The sequence below is a fragment of the Alligator mississippiensis genome, chromosome 12, assembly GCF_030867095.1.
Source record: "Alligator mississippiensis isolate rAllMis1 chromosome 12, rAllMis1, whole genome shotgun sequence".
In the NCBI taxonomy this organism is placed as follows: Eukaryota; Metazoa; Chordata; order Crocodylia; family Alligatoridae; genus Alligator; species Alligator mississippiensis.
In genome coordinates, this window is record NC_081835.1 from 23,908,623 (window position 1) to 23,936,435 (window position 27,813).

General features: G+C 46.9%; 1 protein-coding gene across 3 annotated transcripts in view; it reads right to left on the reverse strand.

Annotated features, from left to right (window-relative positions):
- CACNA2D3 (calcium voltage-gated channel auxiliary subunit alpha2delta 3) overlaps nucleotides 1-27,813 on the reverse strand; it is a 913,092-nt gene that overhangs the window by 604,529 nt on the left and 280,750 nt on the right. For all 3 annotated transcript variants that reach the window (XM_059716157.1, XM_019495461.2, XM_019495460.2), the window contains exon 4: nucleotides 13,167-13,226. In XM_059716157.1, the coding sequence (XP_059572140.1) occupies nucleotides 13,167-13,226 (60 nt within the window). The remainder of the gene's footprint in view (nucleotides 1-13,166; nucleotides 13,227-27,813) is intronic.

The following is a 27,813-nucleotide window of genomic DNA, read 5'->3' on the forward strand; positions in this document are numbered from 1 at the left end:
TTACTTCTATTTATCAATCCTGAAACACTAACTACAGCATTCTATATATTCTGAAAATGACGGACACCTATCAGATTCTAACACCTATCACTTCAAGTGGCATCAAGTATATTCTAATTTGACTGCTACCAAAAATCCAAACATTTTAAATTTATTATCCCACATTTGTATGGGGAAACTCAGAGCTGGAAAGCACTGCAAGTGAAGGCATATATTGTATTAGCATCTGCACAAAATGAATGATCACAAAACAGATATGTATAATGAAATAGCTTATCCAAATGCAAATATACATTGTGAAATGGTTAATCAAATATATCAAGATACTATAGCTAGTGCCAGGGGTATGGAATGCAAGGAAGACTAAATGAGAAATGACCCAAACCCCCAACTGAAAACAAAAAAGCTTTTATTTTAACTTTGAAATCAATCAGACTTAAGTTGCTTTTATTCCTCTACAGCAACCCAATCTGCTTTATTTCTGCTTTTTTATGTTATTCGAAAGGAGAAATGGCTTCAAAGATACTATTTTTCACATTGCTCTAATCCAAATAGGGCCCACGTATATAGAAATCTCATGAGAAAAAGCTCAGCTATTGCTGTGTGATACTGTGAAATTGGAGAAAGAATTGTCCAGTGATTGGTTTAGATTGGTACTGCACTAGGTGGCATCACTAAATCTTTTAAAGAGAAGTCATTAGCACATGATTATAGTAGTAACTACATATAGGCATTAGTTAGATATCACTGGACATGATTACATGAGACACTGACTGCGCAGTAGCCTTATACTACTGCACAGTAGCATCATCTGGCAAAAACCGTGACACGACACTGCTGAGCAGTAGTATTAGGTTACTGTGCAGTAACGTCACAAAAAAAGATGTTTACCAAGTGTTACTGTGCAGTAACTTATGTTACTCCACATTTATTACTGTTTTACACAACTACTAAATAAATGCACAGTAACCACTACACAATAGTGTCTCATATAGATGTGGCCACTTAGGGAGGCTTTATGCTATAAGAATTTACTAGTTTCAAGGTTGGGTGGGATTATTACTTTCCCTGATGGGAACCTTCTGCTAAATTCTGAATAGGGAGAATCCAATGTGGTGCTTCAGTGAATTTTACTGAAGGCTTTCACAATTTAAGTAATTGATATTCGAGCACCAGTATGAGTTAGTTATATCACAAACATGTTAAATTTCAGCCAAGAGGATTGATTTTTCTTCTAGATTATTTATAAATTCTTTTCAATCCACTTAGGAAGACTTGACTTCTATCCTCTTTTCTTTTCATCTCTCTGTAAAAGCATGTGTGTGCAGGAAAACTTACCAAAGGTAACACAAAAATATAAGAGGTCTATTTTAAAACTATGAAGAACCTGAGTTATCCAGTACCCATCCTCTGTTTTTGCAATATATTCTGTCTCCATATTGCTTTTCTCTGCCTATGACCTCTAAGGAAATAATCATTTCCTTTTCTATTTTATATGAAGGCAGTTATATAGTCAGCATTCAATAAATGAAAATGCTCAATCCCGCTATACAAGCCATTCGGCAATGATCAGTAATCTTACAAGTGTACAGAAATACTTCCATAAAGCAATTCACCTAAACCAGGGGTCAGCAACTTATGGCCTGCAGGGTGGCCATTGACCAGCCCATGGATATAGGGCTTTGATGGCATTTGGAGGCAGGGAGCTTCTGCAGCAGTTGCTTCCCCATGCTGCCAGGGGGAGAAGTGCCAGCTGCATGCACTCCCATCATGCCAGTGCTGGAGAAAGCAGTGATGTTAGCTGCAACCAGATGCTCATCCACCCACTCACCTCTGACCCAAACAGGATAATTCCAGCCTGCAGTCTTAAGTGGTTGCTGACCATTGCCCTAAACAATATGAATAGCGATTAATATTATTTCCTCCAAATACTCTTCTGCAGAATTCATTAATTTAGTCAAATGAAACAAAATGGTACCATCCTATATAGCATAATTTTGAAATCATCCACTCTAGTGGAAGGAAAGGATCATTTGGGATTAAGAGTTTATACCCAGATGTTTAAAAGTGTATTTACTTTGAATTTGCTACACCTTCAGCTCTGGCATCACATCCCTCTAGAAATAAATGTAACAGACGGCCAGCGTGGGCTCACCTGATTGGCTTGAGATACTTACCCTGGGCTAGAAACATTGCCGATGAACTCTGAGCGACCCCAAGGGTGGAGCAGGGGAGCCCTGCCCTGTGGAAAAGGAGAAGCCGATCTAAAGAAGGGGTTTTCAATCCCCTCATTCACATGGAAGGGGGATGGCCGGGGTTGTGGGCCAGCCACCCTGAGCCCTGGTTGGCTGGTTTGCAAGCCAGGGAGGGACTGCTGGAAGGGATAAAAGCAGCAGCCAAACTGGTGTGGGAAGCTGCTGACAGTGACTCCAGGGAACAACACAGGGGGCCTAAGAAGAGCTGGGGTGAGCTGACCCAGCAGAGGGAGCAGAGAGACCCCTCTGAAGAGCCTCGAAGGCCCTGGGAGAAGAAGGCAGTGGCAGTCGGCCATGCCTCCAGCCCTGCAGCAGAGAGGGAGCAGCGGCCAGGGCTTGGGGCAGAGAGCTGGTGCCCCAAGGCCCCATCGCCGCGTGCTGGACGTGCCAGGCATCCCGGAGGCTAGGGGTGGCAGTCAGCCCCCCACTCCACTGCGGAGAAGAAGCAGTGGCCAGGAGCGCAGGCAGCATCGTTATCCGGAGCAGGAAGCTGGGCCAGTGAGTTAAGGAAAACCCCTTACCTCCCCCGGGGAAGTGGGACAGCAGCAGGCAAAGCAGTGGGATCCTGAGGAGTGGCAGAGCACCAGGATGAGGGTCACTGGGAGCTCGGGGCACAGGCCAGTGCTCAAAGTGGGATACAAGAGCTGCAAGGTGTGTGGGGCGCTCGGCCAGTCATCTGGAGAAGGGGTTTAGAGAAGCAACCCCTGGGAGATGCCTGTGCTGCTGACCCTCTGCCACTGACTGCCCCAGTGGGGACTCAGAACTGTCCCTTATTCTGCAGCTGATTGTCATCGGATGGAGTCCCTGAGCTTTGTGCTTGAGTCATGCCGATTGCTGCCAGAGCCTACTCTGTTGCTTGCTGCTTGCCTTTTGGTTGCCATGCAGGGTCACCCTTCAGCCTCTTTGCGGGGGTTGGGGTTTGATACAATTTGATTGCAGAGAAGCCTACACTGTTACAATCTGTCACTTATTGGGAAGTCTGTTGGAACTGCTGGAAGCCAGCAACCTGCTTCCTTGCTGTAGCATCTCAGCAGTGGCTGAAAGCTGCCAGTTACCCTACCTGTGGTTCTTGAGTCAAGGGTTGACTAAGGCAGGCAAGGTTCCTTGTGTGAATTTGATATCTTTTATTAGACCAACCCAAATGGTTGGAGAAAAGTTATTAAACAAGTTTTCGGGTTCAAAAACCCTTCATCAGGCTAAGGAAGTGTCAGCAGTTGGTACGTGCTCTTCCTGGATGGAATGAAAAGTCAAGAAGCCAGGAGCTGGGCTGGGGAGCCAGTTGCCAGGCAGATTATAATGCATCAAAAATCCAATGTCTATGTTTAGTCCCTGATCTCTAGTATCCAGGAGGTTGATGAAATGGAGCTCATAGGCTCGTCTCTGGGAAGTGTTGTGTAAATTTCCCTTGAGGATCAGGACTGAGAGATTGGAGAGAGAGTGGCCCTCCTGTGAGAGATGTGCACCCACCAGTAATTGGGTGTTTCTGTCTTTGATAGATTTCCGGTGTGCGTTCATTCTGGTGCGCAGTTGTTGTTTGGTCTCTCCTACGTATTTTCCATCAGGGCATTTGGTGCATTGGATGAGCTATATTACATTCCTGGAGGTGCAGCTGTAAGATCCTGGGATGCTGATGGCTCTGTTGTGGGGTGTAGTAATAGTGGGGGTGGTGGAGATGTGTTGGCAGGTTTTGTATTTCCTGTCATGGCACAGTCTGGATCCTTTTGGTGTGCTCTGGGCTTAAGGAAGTTTGCTTCTGGTGATGAGGTTGGCGAGGTTCGGTGCTTGTTTGAAGGCTAGGATGGGTGACTCTGGGAAGATCTTTTTAAGAATAGGGTCTCTTTCTAGTATGGGTTGCAATTTTTTGAGGATTTTCTGTACAGGTTCAAGGGAGGGGTGATATGTCATAACCAGCAGTGTGTGATTTGTGGGGGGTTTTCTTCTGTACTGCAGCAGTTCTTCACGTGGTATCCAGGTGGCTCTTTCAAACGTGCGACCTATCTCTCTGGACAAGTGTCCTTGTTGGGTGAAAGCCTTTTTAAGTTTGGTGAGGTGGCAATCCCGGGTGTTCTCTTCAGTACAGATGTGGTGGTATCTGAGGGCTTGGCTGTATATCACAGCTTTTTTGGTGTGATTAGGGCGATTGCTGGTTCTGTGCAGATACGTATGTTGGTCTGTGGGTTTCTTGTATACTGTGGTCTGTATTTTACCCTTCTGGATACTGATCATTGTGTCTAAAAAGGAGATGTTGGTGCTGAAGTATTCTAAAGAAAGTCGGATGGAGGGATGGTGATTGTTGAATTTCTGATGGAACTCAATCAGAGATTGCAGGTTTTCGGTCCAAATGATGAAGATGTCATCGATGTATCTTAAGTATAGCAAGGGTTTGATGGTGCAGTTCTTGAGGAAGTCTTCCAGGTGGCGCATAAAAAAGTTGGCATACTGTAGGGCCATTTTAGTGCCCATAGCTGTTCCCATCATCTGGAGAAAGTGTTGATTATTAAAAGTGAAATTGTTGTGTGTGAGGATGAAGTGTATAAGGTCAGTAATATCTTTGGGCCTGTATTCTGAGTTGTAATCTTGTTCCTGTAGATATGTAAGGCAGGCCTGGATGACTAATGCATTATGGTTTGTTTTATGATTCTGGTTATGCCATTTAAGTTCACTTGTAAATAACCTTTCCTAGTATTCTTCTTTTGTAAATAATGTGTAAATAGTTAAATCAGTTAGGTGTTAGACCTTCTTGGGACCATGGGCTGCTCTGTGGGGAGCAGGGGCCAGCTGGAAAGTAAATTGGTGCTGGCCGAACGCCCTGCCCCACTCTCACCCCATTATCCCTGATATTTGGGCGGGGGTGGCAACTATTGGGCAGCCACCTGGGTTACACAAAGAACATCTGAAAGCCACGTATAGGAAGTTAAAGCTCTAAACTCAAATACCCCTAAGTTTGAGAGCCCTCTCATTAAACAAACATGTAGGATTTGATGCTGAGTTCAACTTTGCATCAGTGTGATTTATTGCTTTCAAATAATGGACAGGTTTATTTGTGTCTATTATTGTAAGTATTTTGTTGTTAGCTTCAGTATATTCAACATTAAGGATAAACATTCAAACTTTTAGATTACCATTTTTCATGATAGTGTATTGATTCGAATTCCAGTAGAATTACTAAGAATAAAACAAATAACACTATTGGTAATACATCCCATAATGGACTGAATTTGACACACCAGAAAAGCAGAATTTCAGTGTTACCAAAAAGAATCCTGACAGTCTGAAAGATGAACTCCACCACTTACTGTTTTTATAACTTGGTATTTCTCACAGTCCGTAAAAATATTAATATAATTTTATTTCTCCCTTACATCATTTTTATATACTGATATAAAATTGTCTATAATTGCTTCAGAACTACAAAGAATGATTCTGGACTAGAAAGAAAAATAAAACCACAAAAGCAGTTTATCTGCTTTTTGCATTTTCAGAATAGTGGAGATCAAACAGACGGCTATAACTGGTGCTATATAGAGTACAATTAATTCAAACTTCTTTAATACTATCTCCCTTATGTATGGCAAAGCAAAAGCAGATCTACAAACTTCCCTTCCACAGTAAAATTACTGAAAGCCTTCCAGCCCCCCTCCAACCTGAATGTACACTATCAAATCATTGTGGTTATTATTTTATATTGAGCAGATGGTATTATGAGATTTTTGATAAAGAACAACAATCTCCCAGCAAGGGTTGTAGAGGGGTCGCCGAAACCAAGATTAACAATTGATTAGCTTTAATGGACCATGGCAGTAATAAACAACATAGCTCTACAAAGATATTTGATTGTCCTGTTAATGCTGCTGACACAAATAGCTTTTAACTGGCTTCCTAAAAGTGTTAATATCTTCAGAGCCTCAACAAACTGAAGACTTTGTCAAAGTGAGAATGATCCTGTACTGGAGCATCAATCAGTGTACACCTTTAAAGAGGTCTTACAAAAATGTGCTTCCGATTTATTTTGATAATAGAGGGCACATCTGCACAAGACGCTTTACTGTAGGGCTATGCAAAGCATCTCATGCTGATTCAATTCAGAGGATTCGGCCCGACTTGGTGGCCAAATCTCCAAATCTGAATTGAATCAGACGACCAATAAAAAGGTCCATATCAATTTGAAGCCCTCTGAATCAATTCGGAAAAGATTTGGAGAGCTTCAACGATTCAGGCAATCCCCAGTCACTGCAGCAGGGAGCTGGAGCCAGACTTGGAGGTGATAAGTAGGGGGTGGGGGAGGGGAGGCTGGAGGAGGGGACCATGGGGGGACCCTTGCCAGGACCTATCCCCCACCTGCTCCCACAGCCCCCCCTTCCCCATGGCTACCCTGGCCCACCCCAGCTCCCAGTGCTTTAAAAAAAAGGCCCTACTTGCCAGGTGCTGCCTTGCAGGGGGGGGGGGCAATCCCCACTGCCCCACACTGCATGGGGGGCTCTATCATGATCCCCACAACCCCTCTGCTCTCCCAGCCCCCCTATAACTGCCCCCCCTGCCCCAGCTCCTGGCCCTTTAAGAAAAAAAAACCCAAAACCCCAAGCTCACTGGCTCCTGCAGCAGCCTCAGGGCTTTGGTGGGCTTTTGCAGACTGCCCCCAACACAGCGCAGGGCAGTGGGGGGCAGCAGAGATCACCGCCCACTGGGCAGTGTAAGAGGGTTCCAGGGGCAGCCACCAGGGAAATTAAGTGTATATATACAAATGCCAGGAGCATGGGAAACAAGCAGGAAGATCTAGAACTCTTGCTTGTGAGCAATATCTTTGACCTAGTGGGACTAACTAAAACCTGGTGGGACTCTACTCATGACTGGGTGGTAGGAATACAGGGCTATAGGTTGTACAGGAGATAGAGGAGAGAAAAAAGGAGGGGGTGTTGTTCTCTATGTTAAAGAACAGTACACATCTTCCCTAATCAAACTGGGATCAGAGGATGGACAAGCAGAGACTATGTGGGTTAAGATCCAAGGGGGTCGGGGGGAAAAGGGACCTAGTGGTGGGGGTCTACTACAGGCCTCCGCACCAGGGGGATGAGGTAGATGGGGGATTTTCCAGGCAGCTCTCAGATGCTGTGTGTTCTAGAGACATGGTAGTCATGGGGGACCTTAACTACCCAGACATATGCTGGCAGGAACAGACAGCTAGATCTAACCATTCAGGCAGGTTCTTAACCTGTATTCAGGACCTCCACCTAACACAGGAGGTAAGGAGTCCCACCAGGGGTAACGCTTTACTCAACTTGGTGTTGGCCACAGGGGATGACCTGGTGGGGGACTTGCAGATTCAAGGCTACTTAGGGGACAGTGATTACAAAATGATAAAATTCACTATCCAGAGAAAGGCAGGCACTATACCTAGCAGGACACAGGTGCTGAACTTTAAAAAGGCTGACTTTAATAGGCTCAGGGGATTGGTTAGCAGGGTACTAGGAACCAAGAGCCTGGATGCTTTGGGGGTCCAGGATGGGTGGTCATTCCTCAAGGATACCATTCTTTGGGCTCAGAGTGAGACAATCCCATGGCAGAGGAAAGGGGGCAAAGGGGTCAGGAAGCCCCTTTGGCTAGCCAGGGACATCCAGGATACCTTAAAGGCAAAAAAAGAAGCATACAGGAAGTGGAAGCAGGGAGTAGCTAGCAAGGAGGAGTACATTTCCTTGGCCCACACCTGCAGGGAGTCTTTCAGGAAGGCCAAAGCAGCTCTGGAACTGAGGCTAGCAGCAGGGATTAAGGACAATAAAAAGTCCCTCTTTAGGTACATTGGGAGCAAAAAGAGGCTGCAGGGTAGCATAGGACCCCTACAGGACAGGCAGGGGGGGCTTAGTGATGCATAGCAGGGACAAGGCAGTGATCTTCAATGAGTTTTTTGCCTCTGTCTTCTTAAATAGGAATCTAGAAGAACCCTCAATATGCATCACGGACACCAACAAGGGGAACATCAGCTGACCAACGGTTGGTGCTGACACGGTAAAGGGACACTTGAAGGGACTGCACATATTCAAATCACCGGGACCGGAGGGACTCCACCCACGGCTAATGAAGGAATCAGTGAGTGTCATAGTGGAACCACTAGCAAGGATATATGAGCTCTCACGGTGCTCGGTTCAGGTCCCTGAGGATTGGAAGAGTGCCAATGTCATCCCAATCTTTACGAAGTGGAGGAAGGAGGATCTGGAGAACTATAGATCAGTCAGCCTTACCTCTATCCCTGAGAAAATCCTTGAAAAAATTATCAAGGAACACATCTATGGGAGCCCGCTGGCTAATGTGATGCAGAAGGGTAACCAACATGGGTTTATAGCAGGCAGGTCCTGCCTGACTAACCTAGTTTATTTTTATGACAAGGCCACCAAATGTTTAGATGCAGGAGTTGAAGTGGATGTTATCTATCTCACCTTCAAGAAGGCCTTTGACACAGTATCCCATACAATCCTTATAAATAAGCTGAGGAGATTTGCCTTGGATGACTATACGGTAGACTGGGTAGCAAACTGGCTCAAGGGTCACACTCAGAGAGTGGTGGTGGATGTGTTGATGTCAACCTGGAAAGATGTGGGCAGTGGAGTCCCTCAGGGCTCAGTTCTGGGGCTGGTGCTGTTCAACATCTTCATCAGTGATCTGGATGAAGAGGTGGGAAGCACCCTGTCCCAATTCATGGATGACACAAAAATATGGAGTGAAGCTAACTCCCTGGAGAGGAGGAACCAGATCCAGGCTGACCTAGACAGGTTGGGGAAGTGGGCAGAGAGCAAGAGGATGCAACTCAATAAGGACAAGTGCAAGGTGCTGCATCTAGGGAGAAAGAACTGCCACCATACCTACAGGCTGGGGAGAGACCTTCTCAGCACCACTGAGGCAGAAAGAGATCTTGGAACCACTGTAGACTCTAGGATGAACATGAGTCATCAATGTAATGAAGTAGTCAGTAGAGCCAATCACACCTTGTCGTGCATCCGTAGGTGCTTCACAAACAAGTACAGGAAAGTGATTCTCCCTCTCTATGCAGCACTGGTCAGGCCACAGTTGGAGTACTGTGTCCAGTTCTGGACGCCGCAGTTCAAGTGGGATGCAGGCAACCTGGAGAGGGTCCAAAGAAGAGCCACTCATCTGACTGGAGGCCTGCAGGGAAGGTCCTACAAGGAAAGGCTAAGGGACCTTAACCTCTTCAGCCTCTCCAAGAGAAGACTGAGAGGGAACCTTGTGGTGGTGTACAAATTTATAAGGGGAGAGCAACATGACGTAAGCAATGATCTATTTACCAGGGCATCCTCTGGAATGACAAGGAACAATGGCCATAAGCTACTAGAGAGAAGGTTTAGGATGGACATTAGAAAAAAGTTCTTCATGGTCAGGGTTGCCAGGATCTGGAATGGGCTTCCAAGGTAGGTGGTGCTTGCCCCATCCTTGGGGGTCTTCAAGAGGAGACTGGACAGCTGCCTGGCTGGGATCATATGATCCCAGGTTTGGGAACCTTTTGTTGCCGCAGGGGCAGGGAGTTGGACAAAATGGCCCACTGAGGTCCCTTCCAACCCTAGAATCTATGAATCTATGAACCGGTGAGCCCAGGGTTCAGGGGGGGTGGGTTCTTAAAGGTCTGGGAGCTGGGGCAGGTGGGGCAGACATGGGGGGGCTGGGGAAGCAGGTGGGGTGTCCAGGGGCTCATGCAGAGCCCCCCCACATGACATGGGGTAGTGGGGGGTGGTGGGGATCATCCCCCACCAGGCAGCACCCAGTGAATGGGGGCTTTTTTTTTCCAAAGTGCCGGGAGCTGGGGAGGGTGGAGCAGCCATTGTCAGGGCTGGGAGAGAGGGGCAGGGTTTGGGGCCTGTGTGATTCAGAGATTCAACTGATTCAGCAGTGGCTAAATCGCCAAATCAGAGTCGGCTGAATCAATTTGGGACAGTGATTTGAATCACTGAATCGAATCACTGTCCCCCAAACTGGCCAAATCCGAAGCAAATACTAGCCACTTCTCACAGACCTACTTTACTGCACGATAGACTAATCTACTGCACAGGGGGTGCATCAACATGTTGCCATACGGAGACGTTGCTAAGGCACCATACTTTAGTACATCCTTTATGAAGTACTAAAGCACAGTGCAGTTTGTGTGGTTACTGCGCCATGCATATGGTTAGATTTCACCACCATGTCACCATGTGCCCTATAACTGGGGAGCAGGCCACTATTGCAACGTAGCTAACAATCACGTGTAGACTTGTGTAATCACTCTATAGCCAGAGCGTGCCATACAGCTATGTAGTTCATTGCTACGTCACCATAGGATGTGTAGACACAGCCAGTAAAGCGTCACTATGTAACTGTGTACTGAGCTACTGTGCAGTAAAACAAGCTAATGTGCAGTCAATCTACTACCTGTATTTAGTTAATGCACAATAGTGCATGTGTAGATGCTCACCAGGAGCAAATTTGCTCTTACTCAGCCAGACCAGCAGAGGGCCAACCTCCTGCCAGGGGCACAGCAACATGGCTTGGAGTCCCTCCAGCCACAGAGCAGGGACAGCTCTTTAGCAGTCCCTCGTGGCCTTTAGCAGTCCCTGGGGCCTAGGCCAGCTGATGCCTGCTTCTGGCCACTGTATGCTGGTGTGGTGGGCATGTGCTTGTTGCAGCAGCACTGAAGAGCCCTGGCCTGACCCCCTGGCTTCTGCCAGCTGCTCCCTGGCTCCTGTGCACCATGCCCCTATACTGCATGCATGTACTGGCTCCAGCAGTCCTGCAGGCCATCATGCATGAGTGGGAAAGGGACCAGGAGGACTTTGCTTTCCAGGACAGGCTCCTCACCCTTGAGAGGCACATTGTCTTCTTTGAGAGGATGCTGGAGGTGTAGGAGAAGCAGGCTGCTGTGGTGGCCCAGGCAGTAGAGGCCATAGAGGAGAACTGCAGGGTGCTGGACACCATCCTGGCCCTGGCAATTACCTTTGTGCTGCCTGCCACCCAGGCCACAGCTTTGGCCCCATTTGCCACCTGGCAGCCGCCCACTACTCAGCCTCCAAACCTGGCCCCAAACCCAACTCTGGCTCCAGCTCCAGCTCTGCCTGCTACCTGGCAGCCACCTGAAGCCCTGTGCCAAGCCCCACAGTGGGCAGGAAGGTCCAGCAGCACCTTCAGTGGCTACAGCCCCCTCCCCCTGCTCCCAAGCTCAGTCCCCCAGCAGTCAGGCTACCCACCTGCACTGCTACAGACATGGTGCCCTGTCAGCTGTTGCTGGGGGGACAGCACGGAGCATCCCCGGTGCACTTGCCACAGGCTTGTGGAACAGCATCCCAAACTAGGCTGAGCCTGCCCCCCCTCGAGGCTCCTACCAGCCTGAGCCTGTCCCCCTGGAGGCCTCTGCCAGCCTGAGCCTGTCCTCTTGAAGACCCCTACCAGCCTGAGGCTTCCCCCCTTAGACAACCTTGGCAACCAGGCAGCTGCATCCAGAGCTTGAAGCTCCCCCTGGCTGATGCAGGAGGTAAGAGCAGGGCAGAAGCATGCTAGAAGGAGCAAATTTGCTCCCACCAGGGTGCACATGTAAGCCAGCCCTGGAAAGGCATCTACTGCACAATAAATTACTGTGTAGTAAGTCTAAATAGCATTAGTTACATGTATAGATGCACCCAGGTTCAATTTTTTCTTGGCATGAAGTTCACAGAAGAAAATGCAGCAAAGCTCCCAAAAGCTAGAGTGCAATGGAACTCCAAACCATTTGAATACATACAAATGTAAAGCCTTATAAAAATATGAAGAATTGCTTCCAGTGCACCCATTTCCTGGGTGCTTCAAAATGTATGAAAGATTTAACTTCAAAGATTTCTAAACCAGCCTTCTTGGCATTAATTCAGAAGAGGCTGCTCTTAGGGTTCTGTTCCTATATCAGATAATGCAGCATTTTCACAAGGGATCAGTATTCCACACCATATTTCCCCTATAAAAACAATATTCTAATTACTGGAAGTAATAGCTACAAGTTCTAAAAGCAATATTTACTGTGTTGTATGCTTTCACAACAGATTCTAAGCATGGAGAAAATGTTCGCTTTCCTCATTTTCCTTTAAACCTATTTCGCCCAAATGTTTACTGCTCAAAATTAAGAGGGGCTTGATGGACAGCCATAGGAAACAGCAGAAAATATGTCAGAGTGAAACTAAATAATACCATTATTTATTATGACAGTCAGGAAACCACTAGTTAGGAAAACATTTACTTCTTGAACACTGAGTTACAGTACCTATTAATATTTTTATTATTAGCTTCTATTTTTTTCACTGATTTGTCTTCGCAGAGGCTTTGTCTTATTTTCTCAAGGCTTTTCCAGCAGTTTTTCCTAAGATTTGTTGCCCAATTCTTCTTATTTCCTTCCTTTCTTTATATTCCAACTAGTACACGTGAAAAGGCACCATTTTGAGAAAGCAATGATGCAATACCTAAGGCTCCTGGGTAAAAAAAAAAAAGTCTTGTCTGCTCTAGTCTCAGATCCAAACACAAACCGTTTGCAAAAGGCAAGGTCACTCTAATCCCCTCCCTGTGGGTTTCCACCCCATCTGCAAATTCAACTCTCCAAAGTGATTCCTTGCCAGTATACTGCAAGTACAAAACATGCAGCTAATTACTGCGTTTAAAAATCTTGACCTTAGTGATGCAGGAAAGTTCAGCAAAATCTGTAGAAGAGCAAAATCCACCTGCTAGGTCTCTGAACATGCAAACATTAGATGCACAACCTGTCAAAATACTGAGCCAGCCACCATTAATTCCATTTTCTGTAATCAGCATCCCTCTATTACTCACGTGCTTGACTTTCCACAGCAGTCCTTGGAGTAAGCTTTTGTGTAATACTTTATTATATATTCTGATAATAAGTATTTTTTTTTAAGTAATCACCTGTAAATCAGCATCAAATTCATGCTTCAAGTGAGCATCCTCTGCTGCTTCAACAAGACGCTGCAAAAAAGAAGAAAACAAAAAACATATTGTTGGAATAACTGATATCATTGTTAAATCCCAGTGCTTCCTCCAGTGTGATAAAAAAAAAAGATCGTTAGTGAGCCATAACATTGTCACCGTATGCTATGGTGCTTCATTGACTCTGTGTCAGATTCCCAGACATTTTAAGTGTTCAGCACCCAAAAGTAAAGGTAAATTTTCAAAAGAGCTCAAAAGCTATTGAAGCACAAAGAGCGATAGCTTCATGAATACACAGCATCCAGCAGCGTCCATTGCAACATTTCTGGCTAGCTTTTTAAAATAATACCACATCGTGCTTAGATCTTTGGAACACATGTCCACTTCTTTTTGTGCCAGTGCAGAAGCTAAGAAATTTTCAAGTCTTCATCTAAATGTAAAGCAGACAGCTTTTCGTAAAGGGGCAGTAATTCTTGTTTATAAACATTTGTACTTTAAAAAGGGATTCTATAGAGGGGATTAAAAACCTAGAGATTTGTTTATTTACTTCACGTGCATTAGATACTGTGCACACTTCTCATAAGAAGATTTTCTGCTAGAAAAGAAGTATTCCATTTATTTCTAATCCATATCCATAGTAAATATTAGCTTCTCAACCACTAACCTTGTATAGAGGCAGAGAAAACCTCTTATATTTTTCATTCATTCAATGTCAACATTAAAATTTTCTGTTCTGGGCTTCCTTACAACTCACATCTCAACCAAATTGTTTTGCTAAGTTTTAGTCACAATCTCTCAATTCTTATTCAAAATAATGCAACAGAAAACAAAGGTTTGAATTCAGCCATTTTATTCTATGAAAAAACCTGATATTTCAAAAAAGTTTGGGTTGTTTTAGGTTTTTTGTACTCATAATTCTGAATATTCTTCTTACTATAGAAATGATTTATTTTTTTATTTAAACATGCCTTGTAAAAGAGCCAAATAATTTCATGATCAATAATGACATTTCCTCAAACAAATGAAAATATAATAATCATATGTAACAACCTAAGCTCTAAGACAGATAATTAAGGCCCCTGCTTCACTGAAGCAGTGGCTTAACTGGGTAACTGGAGGGAAGATAGGGGTAACCACTCTGAACAGCAACCGGGGGGGGGGGGGTTTGGGGGGGGGGATGAAAAAAAGTGGCTGCTGCTGGCAGCTACACATTACTTGAGGCTTTCGCTTTGTCCTGAGCACCCACCCCATACAGCTGCACTGAATAAACCAAGCATAATAAAATCATGGAAAGGATTCCAACTCCCAGCCCACAGATGCATCTTTACTATGTTTACGGAAAGATTTTCTTCTTTTTCTTTGATGCATCAGGTCTCATACATACATATTCACATGTCATAGGAAAAAAGCCCACACATAAGTTACTTAGGCACTACGGTCTTCTCTAGTAATGCTTGGTGTTACATAGCTAACTTCTTTGGATGGTTTTGAAAAGGTGTCCCTTTAGAGAAACGCAAGCCTTACAGTCCTAAAATGTAAGACTGTTCTGAACTGGAGATAGACCCAAATATTCTGCCTCTCAAGTAAAAATAAAACATTAAATACATTATAGGAAGGCAACTGCTATAGTACAGAGAAGTCTTTTTACTTTTTTTTTACCTCAAATGTAATATGTAAATCAATACACTTTTTTAAAAAGTGCCGTATATTCAAAGACAAATATCTGTGCCATACCTCTGTGTGGCAAGACAAACAGCAAATAATTGTGAATCAGAGCAGACACTGCGATACAAAATAATACAATTTCACATATAAAAGAAAAAAAAATTAGCTGACACAATGAACTGACTAAAATGGTGATGCTCCAACTATATAAACATGGATACATATAAGTACTTTTGTACTATATGAGAATCATACCTATTAAAAATAAATTCAAGGAGTTATTTCAACCTACAAATAAATTAGGCAGCTTTTTTAGATAGATAGATAGATAGATAGATAGATAGATAGATAGATAGATAGATAGATAGATAGATAGATAGATAGATACTCAAAAAAAGTAAATACAAAACCTATACATATATTTGGATGGGCAAATTACAAATAGACTTTAGAGGGTTTGCTGCCAGCAGATTAGCTCTGTCCCAAAGCAGCATGGTAAAACAAGTTTAATTTTGCTAGCCTTCTTTTATTAATTAAATATTTAAAACATTATAAGCAAAATAACATATAACTTGATATATTCCCATAAAAACTTTTTAAAAAGCAAAGATGACCTACAAAACTGCTTGTTTGAAGGCTCCTATTTGAGCCTACAACATGGAAAACTGTGACTGTGATGAGTATATTTAATTAAAAACTAAAGCAATGGAATTGAAGAAGGGTCAAAAGACTCCTTCATACAAAAGCAAATTTGAGAGACAGAGAAAACAGGCATCTATTTTTTCCTTCATACTGAAGCATTTACTTATTCAGTGGAAAAAAAAATATTAGTCTGCTATATCGTGGAACATGGTACCTATTGGTTAGAAGCTGTAATTCATAGCTTTTGATTTAGTTTGTATTGACCCCATGTTTCTAAATTACATTTTTCTTTTCAATGAAATAAATTTTAACCAAGATTATCTCTGCAGATGAGAAATTACCTATCTTGTGCTTCCTCCAATAATGTTAGTGACAATCCACTTAGGAGGGCAGAAGAAAAATGAAGTGCGCTCTTTGATTCATACCTTTTACTTTTAGATACAAGTATTTAAGGTTGCTCTTTTTAAAAATATGACCTTTTGTGTATCCAACACTCCCATGGTACAGCCCCTTGAACCAGAGCAGCACTAAAAGGAGTGGGGATGGAACAAAAGTTAAGAGATCCACACACACAGTTTTCTTCCTCATGTAGATAAGGGTTGGGATAGGGATACATACTCCACCTACCCAACGAGGTAACAGGGGGATAAAAGCATTACACAAAGGATACAGACCAAAGAAAAATATCCTGCATGTTCTATACAATGCTGCCCATAAAACGTGTGCGCGGATGTGTCTGTCTGACTGTTTTTTAATCTCTCGGCACCAATATAGACTAACAGTAAGGAATGTGGGGAGGGGTGTGGAAAAGGTGAATCAGTCATAAGTCTACCAAATGACATATTAGATTTGTGCAGATTTTATCAGAATGATCAAATTGTATACAAATGTAGTTTTATTTTGTTTTTTGTGGGGGGGTTTATTTTATAAGAGTCCCCAGAGGGATGAGGCATTATGGAAGAAATTCCTTCAAGTGCTTGAGACAAGAATATAAAAACCATATGTAAAACTGCAACATTTTTATGTTAAAGCTAAAATCCACCTTTTAAAATACTTTCATGACAGAATTCTGTATCTAGCAATGAATTCTCAACATTTCCAGTGATTGGCGATTTTCACTTAGTGTTTTATAATGATATATTTAATACAAATGCTAATTTATTTTCATTAGAGTATATCTGCTCTGAAATCTCTGCTGCAAATAAATGCTCAGTGAGTCTTGCCTATTCTGAAGGGAGCTGCAAGTGATCTATATACATACACACTGAAGGAATTACAAACTTTGAGTAGGCTAGTATGGGGAGTAAACTATTTAAAGGGCATATATTACTACCACCCTTCAGGTATTTGAAGGCTGCTATTCAATCCCATCTCAGTCTTTTCTTCTCCAGACTAAAGAAGACCAGTTCCCTCAGCCTCTCCTCAGAAGTCATGTGCCCCGGGCCCTGAACCATTTGCATTGCCTTCTGCTGTACTCTCTCCAATTTGTCCACGTCCCTTCTGCAGCGAGGAGTCCAAAACTGGACACAGAATTCCAGATGTGGCCTCACCAGGGCTGAGTAAAGGGAAAGAATCACTTCCCTTGATCTGCCAGCAACACCCCTACTAATGATGCACAGTACGCTGTTAGCCTTCTTCCCAACAAGGATACACAATTGGCTCATATTCCGCTTATTGCCCACTGGATCCTCCAAGTCCGTTTCAGTAGGGCTGCTGCTTAGCTTGCCAGTCCCCAACCTGTACTGGTGCATGGGATTGTTCTGTCCTAAGTGCAAGACTTTGCACTTGCCCTTATTGAACCTCATGGGTGCATCCACACATGCAGGCATATGCACTTGCAGTAGCAAAAATAGCAGTGGCACAAATTTGTGCCGGAGATTTTTGCCTCAGCACACAGGCCTGAACACGCACTTTGTTGTGGGCAAGTTGTGTCACTTGGGGCAAACTGACCCTGCCCAGCTCCTCCCAGATCTGCAGCTAGGAAGAGCTCCTCTGCTGGCCCCAGCAGTATAAAAAGTGGACCTGGTGAGCAACTCAGGGTTACTTACTCTCAGGAGCTTCTGGGGAAGGAGCCTCAGGGAGGAAGCTGGCCACACCCCTTCTTGTCCCAGGCTGCTGCTGCCACAAGCTTGGTCTCAAGAGCTTCTGAGGAGAAGATGGCCTGGCCTCTTCCTGCCTCTGGCTACTGCTAGCTTGTTCTCAGAGGTTTTGGGGGTAAGCTGGCCGCATCCCCTCCTGTCTTGGGCTGCTGCTGCTACTGTTACTGTTGCTGCCCCCTCCCCTGGAGTGTACTCTACTGCACACTGTTGTCCCCCCTCAGGGATGGACACGCCACAGCCCAGCACCACACCCCAGCTTCTGCACCCCTATTCCAGCCTGCTGCCCAGTCCACTGCCAAGTTACGGTCAGGGAACAGCCTGGAGAGGAAGCATGCACTGCCTGTGGGCCCCTCCCCCACCATCACTGCCAGAGCCGAAAGGAACCATGCCTGCCCCAGCTGCCTTGGCAGGCCACCCCACCTTCACCTCCACTTTCACCACAAGCACACACTGAGTGGCTGAACTAGATGGCTGCTACCACCACTGCTGCTCCCTCTCAAGAGAAAGGGAGATTCCCCGCTGCAGCACTCAACACCACACCTGCACTGGATTACTCCCTAATTGACTGATTGCTCCTGCTCTCCCCCACAGCTACCTCAATGCATCTGATCCTGCTTTGTTTTCCTGCCTATTGCTCTGCTGCTGAAAGCTGGGCTGAGGGGCTCCTGGACTGATCTTCAACAAACAAAGCCTCTCCACTGCTGCAGCCATCTTTTACATCTGCCTCAGCAGCCTTCCCTGTGTGTTTTGGCCCTTGTATGGTAAGTCCTGTGGTCCCCTGCCACTGCCCTGGCGTTTGTTGTGCAGCTGAGTAAGCCAGCTCAAGTCTCCCCAGCCCTTGTGTATATTTTTTCCACCTTCCCCACATTCCCCAAGCATAGCCCCTCCCCCCGGGTTTGTTTTTTTTCCTGTAGGGCTATAGCTCAGTAAGCTTCAACCCCTTCTCCCCCTCCATTTCCCCCACAACCCCAGGCTGCCCCTATTACATTCACCAGCCCCACTGCATATTTTGGTTTTCTTTATTGTTTTCCCCTCCCTCATGTGAAGCAATGGCATGGCAGGAATCTTCTGGGGGGGCAGATGCCCCCACAGAACTTTCTACAGCCCCCACTATGGGGGCAGATCCCAGACAAGCCCCCAAGGGGATGTATGCCCCTGCAGCCCCCATCCCAGAGGCGGAGTCCAACCAACCTCCTCTGGAGGTAGAGAAGCCTGCAACTTCTGCTACAGGGGCAGGCAGGACTCTGTCAGGGAGCCAAAAGGACCAGGGAGTCTTCCCCCCCCCCCCCGGAGGGGTTCCCAAGCCCCCTCCTCCCACCATCAGGGATCAAAGGCAAGGGCAGTGGGAAGGGCTCCTCTTCAGCCTCCTCCACAGCTGGGGGCAGGAAGGTGAAGGGCAAGGGCCCCGCCCATGAGCCTAGACCACTAGCACTGCCCACTGGTGCTCTGCCTGGAAACGTGCACAGACAACTAAGAGGAAAGTGGCTCCATCATCTCCAGGCACCTTCCCAGCCAGACCCTCCTTCCTGGTGAAGTACAGTGCCCAGTTGGCCAGGGCCAGGAGGAGGTTGATCAGGAGATCTTGGGACTTGGTGGGGCCATGGATGGGGTAACCAAAAACAAAAAGGTCAGGGGTGAAACTCAACCAGAACATGGGTGCTGCACTTCAAAAGGGATGTGGCCAGCCTGGAGGGGTTCAGAGGAGGGCCACCCGCTTGGTGAGAGGGCAGCAGGACAGGCCCTACGAGGAGAGACTGAAGGACCTGAACCTGTTCAGCCTCAGCAAGAGGAGGCTGAGGGGGGACCTGGTGGCTGCCTATAAACTCATCAGGGGAGATCAACAGCAAATAGAGCCCTTTTCTCCCCAGCACCACCTGGGGTGACAAGGAACAATGGTCATAAGCTGATGGAGAATAGGTTTAGGTTAGAGATCAGAAGGCAATATTTTACAGTTAGGGTGGCCAAAATCTGGAACCAACTTCCCAGGGAAGTGGTCCTCACCCCTACCTTGGGCAAATACAAGAGGAAGTTGGATGATCACCTGTCTGGGGTCTTGTGAACCCAGCATTCATTCCTGCCTGTGGCAGGGGGTCAGGCTAGATGATCCGTTCAGGTCCCTCCTGACCCTAGCTACTATAAAACTATGAAACCTAAGGAGGAGGGGCTTCAGCCTGGCACACCTGAAGGTCATGTGTTCCAGGGTCTCCCTCTGCCCACAGATGGGGCAGGAAACCGGGGTGTCTGAAGCTTCCCACTGGGATGCCCCAGCAACGCCCTCACCAAGCAGGTCCTGCCACTCTGTGGCTGAATGGGATGCAAGGACAGCATGACGGATTGTGCAGCACAAAAGTATGTAGAGGTGGTGGTGATGGACAGTGGAAAAGTGGACTGGTTTGGTATTCTCTAGCCAGCTCAGATGGTTGAGCAGGGAGTGCCATGAGGCCAGATGATGCACCAGCCCCACAACAAACTCCAGTGGGCTGGAGGACACGAAGGAGGAGTGGAGACCACCACCATGCAGGACCTGGTTGGCAAGGGCATCAGGAGGTAGGGCAGATTTCACCTCCTGGACCAGAGGGCAGGTCGCATGTGTTGTGGGTAGACCCATGCACTGGGTCAGCACAATGGGGTCCACCCACTCCTGCCTATCATAGTCCAGGAGGTCTCTGACATGGAACCAGCCAAGATCACCCTCTGTCACAAGCAGGGTGCCTCTGCTGTCAGCACCTCCAGCTGGGGATTCCAGAGGAGGGGCTGAATGAGCAGGCTGGTGCCCTAGGTGAGTGTTGCAGGGGACCTGGAGGTGGAGACCAGCCTCCAGGCCCAGAGAAGGTCCTGGGAGAAGTCTGACAGTCCTCGCAGGTCCTTTAGGGAGAAGCCCTGCAGGCCAAGGAGCTGCCAGTTATACTGGAGACCCCAGAAGTGGTGGAGGAAGATGCACCCCACGTGGCCCCATGTGGCATGAATACTGATACTGTATAGCAGTGGCTGCAGGGCCTGAAGGCAGAACATCAGGACCTGGCTGCAGAGGCAAGCCAGGCCCTGGTCACCCTCCCGCAAGGGGAGCCTAAGGACCTCCAAGGAGACCCAGTCCTGTCCTGGCCAGAAAAACTTCAGTGCCCATCTCAGCAGCCCTGCCAGGACCTCAGGGGGACCAGGAAGGGTATGTAAGCAGTGCCAGAGCATGAACAGGCCCAGCTGGTTCAGCACCAGCACTCTCCCATGCAGGGAGAGACACCTCAGGAGCCCTGCCCATGCCCAGAACTGCTCCACCACCCTTGCTTCCAGCTGGTGGCAGTTCTCTGGCAGGGAGGGGGCTGTGGGGGACAGGTAGACCCCCCAAGTAGAGCAGCAAGCCCGTGCTCCAGCGGATCCCATGGCGCACAGGTGGGAATGAGCCCACCTGCCACCCATCACCCACTGCCAGGCCAAAGCTCTTGATCCAGTTGACGCAGGCAAAGGAGGCCATCAAGTATAATGCCTGGCAGGTCTCCACCTGTGCCAGGTTGCCTGAGTCCTAGACCATGATGAGTATGTCATCAGCATATGCTGACAGGACCAGCCACACCGCTGGCTCCCAGAACACCAACCCCATCACCCACCTCTGCAGGGGAATGAGGAAGGGCTCCAGGGCCAAGGCTTACAGCTGGCCTGACAGCAGACAACCTTGATGCACCCATCTCCTGAACAGGATGGGCTCCATCAGGGTCCAGTTGAGCTTGACCAAACACTATGCAGAGTCATACAGCACCTGGAGAGCCCACATGAAGCGGGGCCCAAAGCCAAAGACCTGCAGTGTGCCTGTCAGGTACGTGTGATACACTCTGTCAAATGCCTTTTCCTGGTCCAGGGATACAAGGACAAAAGACAGGCCCTTCCTGATTCGTTAGCTCCAGGAGGTCCCAAACCAGGTACAGGTTGTCCAAGATGAAACATCCAGGCACTGTGTACATCTGGTCAGGATGGATCACGTCCATCAACACAGATAGCAGGTGCAGCAAGATGGTCTTCACTACCACCTTGTAGTCCATGCAGAGGAGGCCAGTTCCTCAGGTTGTGGGGATTTGTCTTCTTTGGCAGGAGGGTCAGCATGGCCCTCTGGCATGACAATCCACTAAGACCCCAGACTCCATTGGGATTGGGAGAGCTCTGCAACCCCTTGAGACAGGGGTGGGGGAAGGGCTCCTTCACTGCGAGGGCACTGGTAGGGGAAGGCAAAGGGCCCAAAAGCTGCAATGCCTGGATCTATAGGCAAGCCCACAGTTTCATAGATGCCCTCTATATGTATGTGAGGGTGCTGCGCAAGCCAGCAAACCCCACACCAGGCATTGAGATGTGTGAGACCCCTGACGAACCATCCACTCCGCCTCCCCCAGCTATGAGGTCTTTTAAGGTCATGACCCTAAACATCCACAGCTGCAGAAAGGGTCTCTGGAGATGCCAGGTGCTCTCCTTCCTTCATGAGGGGTGTACCCCATAGTATTCTTGCAGGAGGCCCTGATGACTCCAGCCAAAAAGCTTTATTGTCAGCTGGAGTGGGAAGGCAGGGTCTTTTTTATGCACCTCTCAGCCACCTCTTGCAGGGTGGTCACCTTGTTCTCCCCAGGCCTGCAACCAGAGGTTCTCCAGGATGCTGAGGTGGTGCTGGGCTGCCTGCTGCACCTTTACATCCAAGTTCAGGGCCTGGTTCTGAACCTTCTGAACACGTACGCCCCTGAGAAGGACCTGGGATTGGAAAGTTTTTTTTCACCAGGTGGCAACTTACATCAGCACCTTCAACCCTCGTGAGTGCCTGGTCCTTGGCAGGGACTTTAACGTCACCCTAGACATGCAAGACCAATCGGGCAAGGAGCTGAACCAGGCCACTGTAGGCATCCTTGGGGAGATCCTGACAGACTACTCCCTGGTGGACATCTGGCGTGCCTGTCACCCTACCAACCCCCCCCCCACTGCCTTGACCTATGTGAGGGTGGGGGAGGAGCAGGCAGTTGAACCAGATTTATCTCTCTTTACCGCACTTTGTCCAGGCCCACTCCTCTGGCATCTGGCTGGCCCCTTTCAGCGATCACCACCTTGTCTGGGCCCAGCCCACGCTAGGGCCTGGACATCTGGGGTCAGCCTATTGGCATTTCAGTACCAGCCTGCCAGAGGATGTGGACTTCAGGGAGGCCTTCCGGGACTTTTGGCTGGCCTGGTGGGAGCAACGGGAAGCTTTTCCCTCAGTTCAGAGATGGTGGGATGTGGGGAAGGCACGCACCTGGCTTTTTTGCCACAGCTACACTTGGGGGCACACCCAGCAGAGGGAGGCAGTCTGGGAGCAGCTTGAGCAGGATGTGCTGGAGCTGGAAATTTCACAGAAAGGCCACCTACATATTTTAGAACACAAATGTGTGTGTGAGACTAGGGTCTTCATATGAGCTAATGAACTAAATTGTAAAAATAACAAGTGTAAGAACAAAATATTTGCATCCTCTCTCTGTAGAGTTTTTTTCCTTCATTATTTGATATATAACACCCCTTTACTGGCATGTCGTGATACAGGAAATGGGTAAGACTTTATTACATGAAAAATTACTTACAATCAGTAACAAGTCATCCTTTATCAGGTGAAATACTCAGTCACAGTATGCTTGGAGTAAACTCTATTATCAATATGAATATCTAATTCCCAATCAAAATACATCACACAATATACTGCACTGGTGCTGCGCATATGCCAAAGAGTATTTATAGATTCATAGATTCATAGATGTTAGGGTCGGAAGGGACCTCAATAGATCATCGAGTCTGACCCCCTGCATAAGCAGGAAAGAGTGCTGGGTCTAGATGACCCCAGCTAGATACTCATCTAACCTCCTCTTGAAGACCCCCAGGGTAGGGGAGAGCACCACCTCCCTTGGGAGCCCGTTCCAGACCTTGGCCACTTGAACTGTGAAGAAGTTCTTCCTAATGTCCAATCTAAATCTGCTTTCTACTAGCTTGTGGCCATTGTTTCTTGTAACCCCCGGGGGTGCCTTGGTGAATAAATACTCACCAATTCCCTTCTGTGCCCCCGTGATGAACTCGTAGGCAGCCACAAGGTCGCCTCTCAACCTTCTCTTGCGGAGGCTGAAAAGGTCCAGTTTCTCTAGTCTCTCCTCATAGGGCTTGGTCTGCAGGCCCTTGACCATACGAGTTGCCCTTCTCTGGACCCTCTCCAGGTTATCCGCATCCTTCTTGAAGTGCGGCGCCCAGAATTGCACGCAGTACTCCAACTGCGGTCTGACCAGCGCCCTATAGAGGGGAAGTATCACCTCCTTGGACCTATTCGTCATGCATCTGCTGATGCACGATAAAGTGCCATTGGCTTTTCTGATGGCTTCGTCACACTGCCGACTCATGTTCATCTTGGAGTCCATTAGGACTCCAAGATCCCTCTCCACCTCTGTGCCACCCAGCAGGTCATTCCCTAGGCTGTATGTGTGCCGGACATTTTTCCTCCCTAAGTGCAGCACTTTGCATTTCTCCTTGTTGAATTGCATCCTGTTGTTTTCTGCCCACTTGTCCAACCTATCCAGGTCTGCCTGCAGCTGTTCCCTGCCCTCCGGCGTGTCCACTTCTCCCCATAGCTTTGTGTCATCTGCAAACTTGGACAGAGTACATTTCACTCCCTCGTCCAAGTCACTGATGAAGACATTAAAGAGTATCGGTCCAAGGACCGAACCCTGCGGGACCCCACTGCCCACACCCTTCCAGGTCGAGACCGACCCATCCACCACAACTCTTTGGGTGCGACCCTCTAGCCAATTCGCCACCCACCGGACTGTGTAGTCATCCACATCACAGCCTCTTAACTTGTTCACCAGTATGGGGTGGGATACCGTATCGAAGGCCTTCCTGAAGTCTAAGTATACGACATCCACCCCTCCTCCCGTGTCCAGGCATTTTGTAACCTGGTCATAGAAAGAGACTAGACTGGTCAGGCACGATCTTCCTGCCACAAACCCGTGCTGGTTTCCCCTCAGCATAAATCGCCCTGCTGGACTCTCACAAATGTGAGCCTTCATAATTTTTTCAAAGACTTTACCAAGGATGGAGGTGAGACTGACTGGCCTATAGTTGCCCGGGTCCTCCTTCCTCCCCTTTTTGAAAACGGGGACCACATTAGCCCTTTTCCAGTCCTCCGGGACTTGGCCCGTGCGCCACGAGCGTTCGAATATTCCCGCCAGTGACTCTGCAATGATTTCGGCCAGTGCCTTCAGCACCCTTGGATGGAGCTCATCTGGGCCTGCCAACTTAAAGGCATCCAGTTCTTCCAAGTGACTCTGCACCACCTCAGGATCTACGTATGGAAGTCTGGCGCCTTGCTGCTGCCTCTCTACAACCCCAGTGAGAGACTTGTCGTGCCCCTCACTTAGGAACACTGAAGCAAAGAACTCGTTGAGGAGTTCAGCCTTGTCCCCCCTGTCTGTCACCAACTGTTTCTGCCCATTTAGCAGGGGTCCTATTCCTCCCTGGGCCTTCCTTTTACTCCCAATATATCTAAAAACCAATTTCTTGTTGTCTTTTACTTGGGTTGCCATCCTCAGCTCCATGGTAGATTTGGCCCGCCTAATTGCCTCCCTACAAGCACGAGCAGAGGAGGTATATTCATCTTTAGTGATCTCACCCTGTTTCCACTTTTTATGTGCTCCCCTTTTGGCCCTTAGGCTGCCCTGGATTTCTCTGGTCAGCCATGGAAGCCTCCTGGCCCCTTTCCCTTTTTTGCCTCGCTCGGGGATCGTCTTGCTTTGTGCCCGAAGGATCGTTTCCTTAAGGCACAGCCACCCTTCTTGGGCTCCCATCCCATCAAAGCTCCTACTCTGCAGTGTGTCCTTGACTAATCGCCTGAGTGCATTGAGATCAGCTTTCCTAAAGTCTAGCACTTTCACCCTACTAGTTACCTTACCCACTCAACGTCTTATGTTGAATTCTATTATTAGGTGATCACTGTCTCCCAAATGGCTACCAATCTGGAGGTCCCCTATCATGTCATCCCCTGTTGCCAATACCAGATCCAGTATGGCATTCCCCCTAGTGGGACCATGCACCTCCTGTGTCAGGTGGAGGTCCTGTACACAGGTTAGAAACCTGCATGAGTGATGGGACCTTGCTGTCTGCGTCTCCCAGCAGATGTCTGGGTAGTTTAGGTCCCCCATGATTACCACCCCTTTAGCTTTTATGGTCTCTGAGAGTTGCCTCAGGAGCCCCGCATCTCTTTCTTCCCCTTGGTGTGGGGGTCTGTAGCTGCAGATTTGTTAAATCTGCAGCTAAATAACTCTTCAAAATGTCATTCAATGGTTCAGCATGAACTTTGGAGGAAAGACAGAACGTGTGTTTCAGTCATAAGAGCAATTTTCTTCACTGGCTCCATCATCAAAGGACTGTGTGGTGCACATGGAAGCATTCAAGAACAAATTACTAAAGTTAAAAACACATTACCAATATACCCTTCCATGATTTCCCCATTTTGAGGTTGACTTCAAAAGTGAAAAAGAGATTTCACTTCCAGAAATTCTAAACGGTTGTAGGTGCTTGGGCAACTTTTGAAAACGTTGTAGTTTGCAGGGAAGGAAAAAGATTGATCTGTGTTGAGTGGGTTATGTAATATTCTGGCATAGGTGGCATCTGCTGCAAGCTCTTCTCTGTCAAAGTTCTGGGACTTGCTTGTTTCACAGCTCATTTAGTGAATAAGGTAAAGAAGCCAACTGTGAATGTGTGATGTTGTTCATAAGTTTCACCATAATTTTTTATGCTTGAAGACAATATAATATAATGTGGCAATGAGTGCACTGATGTGAGAATAGGCTCTCAGTCTTACTATTTTATTGCAAATAGCTTTGCACATGCTTGCCATAATAATACAGATGTAGTCTAAATTTCAGGTAACAACACTGACCTTGAAGGGGTTATTTGCTACTATTAGCTGCGCATGGCTTTAAAGACAGGCCAGCAACAACAGCCTTCTCATTTGCTGTGTATTTGCCAATTTTCCTGCCTTTGAAGAACCCAGAAGCATATTCATTTCCCAGAATGGTCTTAGATGCAGGAAATAGGTTAGAGATTTCCTATTTGTGAAACTAACATATTACCAAAGCTGTTGTTTCAATGAGATATACTGGAAGTTTTTTAGCTCCTACTCCCTTGATATCAGAGTTTCTGGTGTGTCATGTGAGTTAAGATAGAGATATCAGAACTGCAATTAGACACACCCTGGCATGTCTGCCTTCTTTAAGGCTGGTAACAAATATTAATATGTACACTGCTTACCTAAGCAGACAGTGCCCACTGACATGCTAACCCAAGCAGCAAAGGTGACTGCATGATCCTCTAAAGTTATGAATGATAAATACAGCCTTCCCAAGAGCAACTTTTATCATGTCCTTGCATTTGTTCACAATCAACAGTATTTTCAGGTTGAGGACTCTGAAATCAAATCTTTCTGAAGCAGGATAAAGAACTCATTTTTCACCAGAAAGCTGAACATTCGAAAATGCGAATTATAAAAAAGATTAAAGTTCATTAAAAATGCTTCTACTTCTGTAGCATTATTTAAGATAATCATGGTGTAATTAAATGCATTCGTAACCAAACTAGGTCATTAGGGTACCGATTGCAATGTCTGGAGGCTTTCATGAGCTGGAATTGTGCGCACAGAGGAAGAAGAACAGAGAATAGAGATGCCTCTTGAATATTCATGAGCTTGTAGCTGTACAAAAGGGCCATATCAAATAAAATTTACACAGAGGGTCACATCTGACCAGGTCAAGCTAGACTTAGCATAGGGCAGGGAGGGGGCATTGTGTTAAATACCATGACACCACATTTTTATTCCTCTTTAATTCTGGGACTAGCCATGGACCAATTTAACTGTAGGCATAAGTTAGAGCAGTTGCAGGGATGGATAAATTATACTTATCTGAGGGTGTTACCAGAAAACGTATTCAGCAGCTGAGGAGTGCCATGATTCCAAGCATTATTCTTTCCCCTGGCCAAAACTCCCAGCCCAGGGGCCTGGAGGTAGGAAGCAGAAGTGTTTTTGTACCAGTTCTACACCACCTAAAACAGTGGTGGCCAACATTTTTGCTTGTTGTGCCACAGCTTAAGCCCAACACTTCCCTGATCATGACTAACCCATGGAACATGCCACAAGTACTACTCTAATCCCTACCCCCAGAGGTGTACTTGACAGATTTTGTGCC